General features: G+C 29.9%; 1 protein-coding gene across 1 annotated transcript; it reads right to left on the bottom strand.

The window, feature by feature from the left end:
- Window positions 1-6,750: 6,750 nt before the first annotated feature.
- On the bottom strand, window positions 6,751-11,648 carry LOC129881427 (fatty acyl-CoA reductase 2, chloroplastic-like). Its single transcript, XM_055955632.1, has 9 exons — window positions 11,306-11,648; window positions 10,726-10,829; window positions 10,321-10,520; window positions 9,881-9,981; window positions 9,196-9,409; window positions 8,715-8,876; window positions 8,094-8,175; window positions 7,105-7,490; window positions 6,751-6,973 (listed from the first exon to the last, which is right to left on the bottom strand). Exons 1-9 carry the CDS (start codon window positions 11,646-11,648, stop codon window positions 6,811-6,813), a joined length of 1,755 nt encoding a protein of 584 aa, XP_055811607.1. The 3' UTR covers window positions 6,751-6,810.
- Between the last annotated feature and the right edge of the window lie 217 nt (window positions 11,649-11,865).

The following is an 11,865-nucleotide window of genomic DNA, read 5'->3' as shown; positions in this document are numbered from 1 at the left end:
TTGAATTATTCGATAACTACTGTTATTTAGTTGAGGGATAAATTTAGATCATTAATTTAATTAGTGGACTAAAATGGTAATTTAGTTAAATATCTTATACCACTTGTTCCATAATTATTAAAATAAAAGAATAGGGTTTATTAATTTTAGTACATAATTATTTTATAAGATACTCTAATATCTTTGTCTGACCTTTTTCTATGCTTTTATTGAGCCGAGGGTCTTTCGGAAACAGCCGTCCTACATTGGTAGGAGTCAGGTCTGCGTACACTCTACCCTCCCCAGACCTCACGATGTGGGATTTCACTGGGTTGTTGTTGTTGTTGTAATTATTTTATAAGATAAAAAGAAAAGAGAAAGGGAGGATACAGAAAACTTACCCGCGGCAGCTGGGCACAGAACGTGACCAGATTGAAGCTTCAAAAGGAATTGTTTCAATAGTGTAGATATTCAATTGAATGGGTACACTTTGTGTTCCTATATTATATTTATATATAGAGGAAGTAGTCTTAATTCTTTGGTCATAATTAGGGAGGATTGGGGCATATTTTCTTTTATTAGAATTAATGGGAGATAAATACATTAATAATGTCAGTGATAGCAATAAAGTAATAATGATTCAATCATTGACAATTATGATAAAATTATGTGTAATTGTTATTAAATATTACTACTAAGGGAAAAAAAATTAAAGATGCCTCTTCCACCTTTGCTATTTTTTCTTAAGAAAGTGCAACATATTTATTTTATTGTTTTCCTTTTACAAGTTTAGTGGACAACGTAATGTAAGGAATTGGTGGCTAAGTAATGTGAGGTAATGAGGATGTAATGATGGTATAATGATTGGATAGTTATTGAAAACTTGGATAACATAAGTGTAACCTGATGATGATTATGAAATTGAGATTTGGGCAGACCCCATTTTGAGGGAATTAGGAGTTGAGGAATTATTTTTATTAAATTAAAAGTTAACTTTAGGTTTGAAATTTGGAAAATATGAGAGTTGACATGTTATTTGGCATCAACATTAGGAAATTCAATTATAAATTTGGGCGAGTCTTTGGGTCTAGGCTAGACATATAGTGATATGGGTGTCTACGGACTCGTTTGCTTATGAATATATATTTGATAGATTGGAGACGTTCCGAGGCATCGAAGAAAGGAAAGACACTGGTGGATTAGCTTGCTTGATTTCGGTTCTTTGGTTGAGGTAGATTATGGTTTATTCTATATCATAGATAGACTCTTAATAACAATTGATAGTCATTGAGTAATATGTGAAGTTTACTATGCATTTAATTGTTGTAGTTTGAATGGTTGATATGTTGTTGTGATTGGTCTACCATCACAAGACCGTGAAATCCATAATCTTGAACTTGTCCTATCAAAGGTGATGCCTTGAATAAAGAAGGCTTGATGAAATATTGTTAATAAAGTGGAATGTGATAATAAAGAATGATAAATTAATTATATTTGAATCGGGTGTCACGAGCCGACACGATATATTTGGATCGGGTGTCACGAGCCGATACAACATATTTGGACTGGGTGTCACATTCTGATACGGTATATTTAGATCGATGTCACGTTCCGATATGGTATATTTAGATCGATTGTTATGTTCCGACACGGTAAATTTAGATCGAATGTCACGAGCCAACACGATGTTATTGGATCGAGTGTCACGTTACGGCACGGTAATACTAAAGGAAAACATATTAAAATGACTTAATACTATCCAATATCAAATAACTCATTTTCCAAAAGAGCGTGGTATGGAGGCGTGAGTCCTCATGTATACTCTTGATATTGTTGACTGATTATGTAATTATTTTTTGTGTTGTCACTTGATCTTGATATTGTTGGTTGCCACATGTTAAGTGTTATGGTTGATTTTCTGCTATTACTTTATGCATATTGATTTCTATTTCGAGTCGGTCGATGATACTTACTCAGTATATGTTGTCTTGTACTGACCCCTACTTATATTTTTCTTTATTTTATTTTATGGAGTGCAGCGAGTGTTCCATCGACTTCGACTCACCCTCAGCTCTAGCCAGTCTCCGGTATATTGGGTTCCAGGGTGAGTTATTATTACTTTTAGCCCGTGTTAGACTATCTTAGACTTGGTATTTTAAGATTAGATGTCCTTGATGTGATGATATTTAGATTTTGGGGAACATATGTAATAGACTTTAGTGATTTTTGTTATTTGTTACTTTAATAAGATTTGAGTTTTCGCATTATTGTCGTATTCTAAAAGTTGGGGTTTGTATCGTCGGTTCTCCCACCTAAGAGGTTAAGTGTGGGTGTCACTCATGGACCATTTTGGATCGGGAAAGTATGTGTGTTGTACAATCGAGCACACGTGGAATTCCACATCCATTTTTAATGACACATGTAAAATTACATGTTATAAAAATGAAAAAAAATCAATTAGGGCACTTTTACAATTTTTAAAAATTTTTAAGGCATGTTCTTCATATTTGCTCACAAAGTGAACACCAAATTCATGTTAGATAGATAAAATTCTTCCCATTTTACTTGAAAATTTAGCTACAAATTCACCAACGCAAACCCAACGAACCTCAATCACAATTTTGAATCAATTTCAGAAATTCTCAAAACTCATTTATTGCTCTTCAAGCTTTCTCTAACTTTATTACTAGAGTTTTCAATTTTTCAATATCCATCAATCAACCTTCATGTAACCCATACGTACATCTCTTCTTTAAAGTCAACTAATACAAATAATAATTTCAATATTTTTAGACTACAACAACAACAACCCAGTGAAATTTCACAACGTGGGGTCTAGGGAGGGTAGAGTATACGCAAACCTTACTCCTACCAAAGTAGGACGGCTGTTTTCGAGAGACCCTCGGCTCAAAAAAGCATAAAAAGGGGTCAGATAAGGCTAAGACATTCAAAGCGATATAGGAAAATAAATAACGAAAGCGTTGCAGATAAAATAGAGTAATCAAAGTACAGAAAATAATAAATAATATCAGAAATACTAGAAATGAGAGCATAAGAAATTGTACTGTGCTAATGAGCCTACGAATAGGGAAGAATAATGAGACTATGTACTAGCCTTCTACCCTAATATGGGTCCTCCACACTCTCCTATCTAAGGTCATGTCCTCGGTAAGCTGTAACTGCGTCATGTCTTGTCTAATCACCTCTCCCCAATACTTCTTCGGCCTACTCCTACCTCTTCTGTACCCATCCATGGCTAACCTCTCACACCTCCTCACTGGGGCATCTGTGTCTCTCCTCTTCACATGCCCCAAACCATCTCAGTCGCATTTCCCGCATCTTGCATTCCATCGAGGTCACTCCCACCTTGTCCCGAATAACCTCATTTCTAATCTTGTCGCTCCTGGTGTGACTACACATCCATCTCAACATTCTCATCTCGGCAACTTTCATCTTTTGAATGTGAGAGATCTTAACTGGCCAACACTCTACCCCATACAACATAGTCGGTCTAACGAAGTGGTTAGAGTGAGGGGTTGATTTGCAACAAAAGAGAAGTGTGTGTTGAGGAAGAAGAAGAGGAAAAAGAGAGTGGGTGTAGTGAATGAAATAAAAAGAAGAAGAAGAGAGGGCTAGGGCGGAGGAGAGAGGGTGGGGAGGGATGGTTGAGGAAGATATGTTTTTTTGATTTTTTAAGAATTGATTATTATTATTAATAATTATTTTTAATATAAATATAGTATTTACTTGCCTTCAAACGTGTGTAATCACGCTCTTTTTCAACTCAGCAACATCAATGACACATAAGGTCGGCCAATAGTCAAAGAATCTAAAATATTGTGTTCAAATGAGTTTAACAATTTAATTGGCAAAATGATAAGTAAAAGGATCCAACTAACAAACAAAGTCAAATATAAGGGTCTCCCAAATCACTCCACCAAAAAGTAATACTATACTTCTCCAATCTCCAGTAACCAAGGGGGAAAACCAGAAACATTTAAAAGCATAGTATATTTATGGAGAATTAAAAAAGGCGTCTTTACTTTGCACCAATTTTTATAAATTAATATTTTAATATACAGATAACAAATAAATGCTCTTCTTTAAATAGCTAGAAATTATTATTCTCCTCCAAACTCTAAAGTTCTTGAGACAATAATACAAAGAGCCTTTATATTTGATCATTCAACACAATATAGTTTTTGAAAAAGTTATCTACATACAAAAATGATTTTATCATAATTTCTAAAATTTTCTATAATTTTTTTTAAAAAAAAATCAAAAATTTCCTCTCATGTACATCATTCTCCTTTCACTGATATATCTCTATCCCCCTCTCGGATACATCCCTCACCTCTCTGATACATCCCTTTCCCCTCGAATTCATTCCTCTCCTATGTATCTAAATGTTTATTGATGTATCCGAAAGTCCAGTGACGTATTCGAAATTCATAAGTTTTAAGAAATTTTTATAAGTTGAAAAAAAGTAGGAAAATAATATAATTAACACTTAATACTATGAGAGTTATATAAATTACACATAATTTTTTGATGAAAAAGGTTTGACTGATCACCCTTTTACCATTGTAATGAATCCTTACTTACTACATTACTTCATTTAATTACGCCTTTAATGCTCTTTATTTTATTTGCATCATATTGGTACAAGACAGAATTTAAATGAATTAGAGCCCGTTTGGATGTGAACCAACTTAAAACCCCTTTTTAGCTTTTGGACGTATTGGTCTAATGCTAACTTTAAGCCATAAAGTTTTTAAAGTCAGTCAAAAATGAAAAGTTAGGATTCCTAACTTTTTTTTTCTAAGTGCTTAAAGTCATTTTCTTTGACCATGAAAATTACTTTTATATTCCCTATATTTTAACTAAATTCCCAAACTACTCTTTTTATTCTTTTAACCCTAAAATTCACATCATTTTCCTCATTTAAGCACTTTTATCCAAACACTCAACTGCTTATTTATAAAAATAACTTTCAGCATTTCAAAGTTCTAAAAGCATTTCATACATAAAAATTACTTTTTTTAAGCTCATCCAAACGGACTCTTAATGAATAAAATGAGTATTCATATTAGCTAATCTCAATCTATTTGGTACTAAGATATAATTGTTTGATCGTAAACGTGAGGTAGATCTTCAAAAGCTACTTAAAGTATATTACTAAAAATATGGTCAAAATTGACTATTAAAAATCGATGGATTGCATCGGTCCAAAATATCGAAGAGAAATTAACGCAATTTATCAAAAAAAAAATCTTTTTTAATTAAGAGGAAATATATTTTTGAAGAGAAGCATATTTGGCAATTCTCAAAAAGGAAAGTTTTGTGATATAAATTATAATCCGAAATTATCTTTTCCATTTGCAAAAAAGGACAGTAATAAAATCTTCTGTTTGTTGACCATATCCTTTTAATTTGTCTGACGTTTGTTTAATTTACTTTTGGGAGGAGTAAGAGTAGAGTGTTGAAGCGTGTGACAATCTCGTCTAAAAAAATTATATTACTCAAAAGATAAAACTTTCTAATGGAGGTGTAGTTGGAAATTTATCAGAATTTGACTCATAAGTATTTTTCCCAACAAATTTCATTGGAGATTCTTATTATTTTAAGGGAAAAATCACGTAAAGGGTTAATTATTTTTTTTTATTCCTTTTCAATTTATAATTTTTTTTGAAAACATGGTAATCCGAATACATTAATTCAGTAATATAGATAAATTAATTAAAATTTTATGTATCAATAGATAACATTTAAAGCATGATAAATTGAACATAGAGATAATTTATGAATCAGAATAAATATATCCGGATTACTGAATTAATATATCCAAATTATTGAATTAATGTATTCAAATGGAAAAAAAGAAATTTTTATAATTTTTTGAAATGGATAGGGGTAATAAAAATATGGTAAATAAAAAAGTGTAACTAGATATTTTTTCCTTATTTTAATAGTGTTTAAACTTTCAAGTGCGAATCTGATTCTCTTTTATGGACCAAGATAATACTAACTAATTCAACTCTCTCTATATGTAAATAAAATACAATCTCTTAGTTACTAATTCTTAGGGTTGTTCAAAATCGAATCAAAAAGTTATTAATTTATCGGTAATGAGTTATTAGTTTAGCGGTTTCAATAATGATTTTAATTATTTTTTATTATCGGGCTATCGATTTTTAACGTTTAAGATTTTTTTCTTAATGGATTAACCAATAACCCGATAGTAACTTAATAATTTATATATATTACCATTCGGTATATAAAGTCTTTTTTTCAGGGTTTAATTTTCATGCTTTTATTTCTGAATGTCCCAAACTCTTGGTTATTCTATAATGTTTTGCATTTGTTTTTTAGCAAGACGCAAATTAACTTCTTAGTCTTATCTAACGTTTTTTTATGTTTTTTTGAGCTGAGGATCTCCCGGAAACAGCTGTCCTACCTTGGTAGGAGTAAGGTCTGCGTACAATTACCCTCCCCAGACCCTACGTTGTGGGACTTCACTGGGTTGTTGTTGTTGTTGTTGTTGTGCATGGTTCATTTGGTTTATCACCTTATTTCTAAGTAATTTTTAATGATTTTTTTGGTGTTAAATCTTAATGGTTAAATTGATAACCAAATCGATAATAATCAATAATCAATAAGTCAATATCTTAATAATGCTATAACAGTTTGACATATTTATAAATTAATAATTAATAAGTTAAATCGATAAACTTTAAAATCAAATTAAATCGACCGATACAAAGTCCTAGTACTAATCATGTTTATCACAGAAGTACAAACAAATAATATATATTGTTTCAATATAAAGAATTAATTATTCCTATTCCCTTCTAGTACATATTTTTGTACACCAGGAATATGTATCTTTTCAATATAATTTCTCCAATTAAATTTTGTCACATCAATTTCAAAGCTTTCTTTTTCTTCTTCGGACATCTCTTCCATTAGCTTTCGTAAGTTGCCATTATCAAACCTAGTCGCAACCATGAAAATATCAAACATCAGAAATTAAATAATAAAAAAATTAAAATTAAATTATTTGAATATAAAATGTATTCTCTTTTTTAAAATAAATTAAAATATATATATATATATCAGACGTACCAGCCTTTGTAGAACAAGTAAGGTTTATGAAGTTTGCTGAAATTCTTCAAATATTCCAGCTTCCTTTTTATTAAACGGATTTGGTTCTTTGTAAGCTCTTGTCCGTCTTGTACTTCATGCTGCTTGGATAATACCTCTAAAATATAATTTTCAAAATCTGATATTTTGTCGAAAAATCTCATTTTTTTAACCTCAATTTTATCTCCTTTTGAATTAACAAAAGGAAATAATTGGAAAAAATCATAAGAATATTCGAAAATTTGAGAAAATGAGACAGGATTTAGAGATGATGATGCCACATGATAGACATTTAGTTCTGAATTTTGCAAATATCCATGTTTTGCCATAGCAGCCATAGTTGCATTTACAACCATATCAACTGGAACCTAAAGTTAAAAAAAAAAAAAAGTGGACAGATAAATAATAATAATAATAATAATAATAATAATAATAATAATAATAATTTTAAAAAATTGTGATTATAAAGATATGTAATCTGTCTAATAGGTTAAACTTTTAATGGAGAAGTCACACACTTCAATATGTATCAGAGTAAGCAGTATTAGTTTAGGGTTTGTATCTCGCCTTCACCTATATATTATTAAAAAGAATTTTCATATTTTTGACTCAAGAAAAGAAATCAGGTTAAGAATAAAATCTAATAACTTAATATTTTAAAGACAAGTAAAACTCTCTCGGGTCACGTCGAAGAGAAAGTGGAAACACAATTGATTTTTTTATTAAAAATTAAAACACTTAATTTTTAAAAATAAAATGGTCATAAATTTCAATATTGTATCATAGTAGGCTATGTGCTTAGCCAACAAAAAAGAACTACACCGAAACAAAGGCATGTGAAAGATATAACTAAGTAAATACAAATTTATTTTCTCTAATATATATCCTAAAGTATTAAAGTAAGATGATTACACATTTTAATAATGATGGAACAATTATGAATATTAAATCTATTGAAAAAGTTTACTTACCAAATCAACAAGGCAATCAGGATCACCAAAAAGGCAAGGGAGGTCACCCTTTCGATAGAAAAATATTAATGGATCAATTGTCCTAATTAAGAAAAAGAGAATTTGAAAAAAAAACAATAGTCAGAAACACTAATATTCTTGGTAATTTATGAATAGACAGAACACAGTTATAGTTTCTTATATTTGTTAATAAATTTTATTTAGGCACTTGAATTATGTTTTTCTATAATCAAGCACCCTAAACACATGATAAGTGTCACAAAAACACACTTTCGACTCAAATTTTTGAAAAAGTTTTCGCGCATGTTTTTAACTTAAAATATGTTGCATCTTTTTATTATATGCATTGTTCTCAATAAATCATAAAATCTCAAGCATATTTCAATTAATTGTATATTTTATCTATTACTAATTTATTTATGTAACAGATGCTTGAAAACACGAGTATATTTTTTTGAAATATATCAGAAGTGTCTAATTTAAATAATTTATCATGTGTTGATCAGGTGCTCAATTAAAATAAATATAATCAGAATATCTAAATAAAATTTATATACTGACAAATTTAAAATTTTATCGATGTATTCAACCATATAAATATTTGTGTAAACAATATGCCACCTGAATCCTTGCATCCATCCTGGAAATGGCTGTTCATAGCTACTTGTTATAATGGAGGGTCTAAGAATAAGTATTGGAATTTCCTCTCTCATACTATTTATCATCATTTCACCAATTGCCTTTGTGAATGTATATGTATCTTGCCATCCATATAACTTTGCCCTATTTAATCAACAATCAATGATTAATAAAAATAATAAAGGACATTTTCCTTATATAATCAATTATTAAAAACAAACATGAATTTTACTATTAGAAAATCGCTAATTTATTTCCAACAGACGTCCCATCAATATTTGGCTCGTCAATAAAGGGTTTTTGACGAAAAAATTACACACGAGTCAAATTTCAACGGATTCCGTGGAAATTTGGTAATTTTTTAGTACTGAATTTTCAACAGATAATCTCCCTCGAATTATTTATTGGAATTCAAATTCGCGAGTTTTTAATAGTTACAAATATATAAAAAAGACAAGAATACCTCGCAAGTCCAAAATCCTTCATTATTTGTTCCAAACCAATATTGTTTGTAATATTGTTCTTCAATTTTGAAATCAAGTCCATTTCATTCTCAGCATCCAATGGTGGAAAATTAGTATAGGGAGAAATTGAAGTGATTTTTTCCTTTGTTATGCTTTCTCCCATAGTAAAAGGCTTCTCCAATATTAATCCTTCTCTTTCTCCATTGGCATATGCTTCAAAGGAAATAAATAAAATATTTCAATATAGTAATTAAATGCATATCATATTTAGAAAGATTTATATTAAATGCACCAATAGTCTACATAATTATGTCGTTAATTTAATTTAACTAGTTATAGCAGATTATTACTTTATTTTTCATATCACCATATCAGGTTCGTTATGAAGAGTAAAAGATCTATAGGCGAATAATGCTTGAAACTTCATTAAAACTTTATCTTGAAAGAGTGTGATGGTATAGAGATCTTTTTACACTTCAAATTAGGTTGACCTACAACGTAACAACAAATATAGATTTCGATATCAAAAATGATATTAATTGTATCATAGAAAAGAAAATAATAACCTACCATAATCGATTAAATTAGCGTACAAATTATTTTACTTTATTAATATATATAACTTAAACTCATATTTAAAATATACATTCTTTATTGAAGAATGGAGAATATTTAAGTGCATACCTGTGGAATAATGCATAAGAAGTTTAAGGTTCTTGCATTTCTTGGCAAACATCATGAGTTGATATGGACCATTCACATTAGCATCAAGAGCTAAATCATACCTTAAAAAAACATCAAATGGGAATTATAAGTTAATAACACAATTAAACTTACACAATCAAATTTATTAAATTGTATAACCTATACAACAACAAAAATAACATACCCCCGTGAATCCCACAAGTGGGGTTTGGGAAGGGTAGAATACACGCAAACCTTACCATTATCTCGTGGAGGTAGAGAAGTTATTTTCCGAAATACCCTCGACTCAAATATAACAATTATTTAACTATTCCATATACCAAGACAAAAATATAGCGAGTCACAACAAAACAACAAAATAGTGCAAAAATTGTATAACCTATAGTTGAATAATAATTTATAGGGGTGGGAAAAAGAACCTCTCATCAAATGTGGTGTTTGCTGCAGAGTCAATGATCAAATCAATTTCTTGAACAATTTGTTGAGCAGTAATAATATCCATACCAAGATTTGGCTCATATATATTTCCAACCACAGGAATTAATTTGTTCAATATGAATGGCTTGTAATATTCACCATGCATTTCTTCTACGCATTTGAATAACTGTGATTCTACAATCTGATGATGATAAGAGAAAGTACATATAAATAATTAGCTACAAAATTCATCATTCTAAATAGCTTGTCTATCATCAATACATCTTTAAATAGGATTAATAATGATTTTTTCCCTATTTTGTGGCATAAATTATCTGTTAATAAATAGGATTAGCGATAGATTATTGTTGTTTAATTACTACATATATATATATATGTATGCATACTTCACTTTTTAATCTGTCAAATGCAGCTCCTTTATCCTTTGCCCTGATGAGGATGTAGATCTTGTTTATTTTTGGTGTTGTTCTCAACATCTTTTCAATCAGAGCTGCAAAAAATAATTATTTTATTTAAGATGTGAATCAAGATATTGATGATAAAGATCATAAAAAAACAATCATGATTTACAATTTATGTGTTTATAATCTAAAAAAGGACAGTCCGGTACACTTGAGCTCCCGCTATGCGCAGAATCCGAAAAAGGGTCTGACCACAAGGGTCTATTGTATATAATCTATTTATGTGTTTATAATCTATTTCTTATATATAGTTTCATTCCACAATCATATTTTATAATCTTACAAATATCTAAAAAATACGTTAGACAAAATTTTACACTATCAGTTCACTAAAAAGTTAATTACAAATAACTATAAAACTAAATCATCCCTCATTCACATAGTGTTCGAGAAGGAGTGTATCAATCTACTCTAAAGCAGACATTAGTGGTTGATATATTCCGGTGTTCGAATTCGTGACTTAGATCGTACAGAGAAAATTTTATCGTTAATTAAATTAATGTACCTTTTGCGAGAAATCCTGTACCACCAGTAACAATAATGTTCTTCCCTTCAAAAAACTCAACAATCCCTATTCCATTGCTAGATTTGTGAGATAAAATTTCTTTTTCATCATCCGTAGTTATGGTGGATGGAGCACCAGTAACTGCTTTAAGTGAAAAATCTTGATCATTTGGAGAAGAAAAAAATGAAGACAAACATGTAAAAGTTTTCCTATTTCTTTTTTCATTCTCAAAGGATGGAACAATTTTATATTGATCAAAATTAGAAGGAAAATATTTTTTAGAAAATATGTTAGTTGGTGATTCCCTTGTATAAAGGGGGGAAATATTTTTGGAGAGAAGCATTATATTGGCAATTAGCAAAAAAAAATAAAAATATAATGTGAAGTTGTAGGATAGGAGATAAAAATAATCTTCTCTATTTATAGAGCTAGCTAGCTAGCTATGGCGTGTAAGGACAGTAATAAATTAAAAATGTTTTGTGTGTATTTGTCTTTTACAATAAAAGCTATGACAACGACCACACGAGGAGTATCAGTAATATTGTTGACATATCTTCTTC

Source organism: Solanum dulcamara, chromosome 3 (assembly GCF_947179165.1).
Source record: "Solanum dulcamara chromosome 3, daSolDulc1.2, whole genome shotgun sequence".
Taxonomy (NCBI): Eukaryota; Viridiplantae; Streptophyta; class Magnoliopsida; order Solanales; family Solanaceae; genus Solanum; species Solanum dulcamara.
This window is presented reverse-complemented; position numbering and strand designations above follow the sequence as displayed.

What these genes read in the sequence shown, in the direction of transcription:
- LOC129881427 (XM_055955632.1), bottom strand. Translation starts at nt 11,648, where the DNA reads ATGCTTCTCTCCAAAAATATTTCCCCCCTTTATACAAGGGAATCACCA. An exon ending in AAGGATTTTGGACTTGCGAG is followed by an intron (nt 8,877 to 9,195) that starts GTATTCTTGTCT and finishes TTGATTAAATAG; the next exon opens with GGCAAAGTTATATGGATGGC. An exon ending in GGATGGATGCAAGGATTCAG is followed by an intron (nt 8,176 to 8,714) that starts GTGGCATATTGT and finishes TTTCTTAATTAG; the next exon opens with GACAATTGATCCATTAATAT.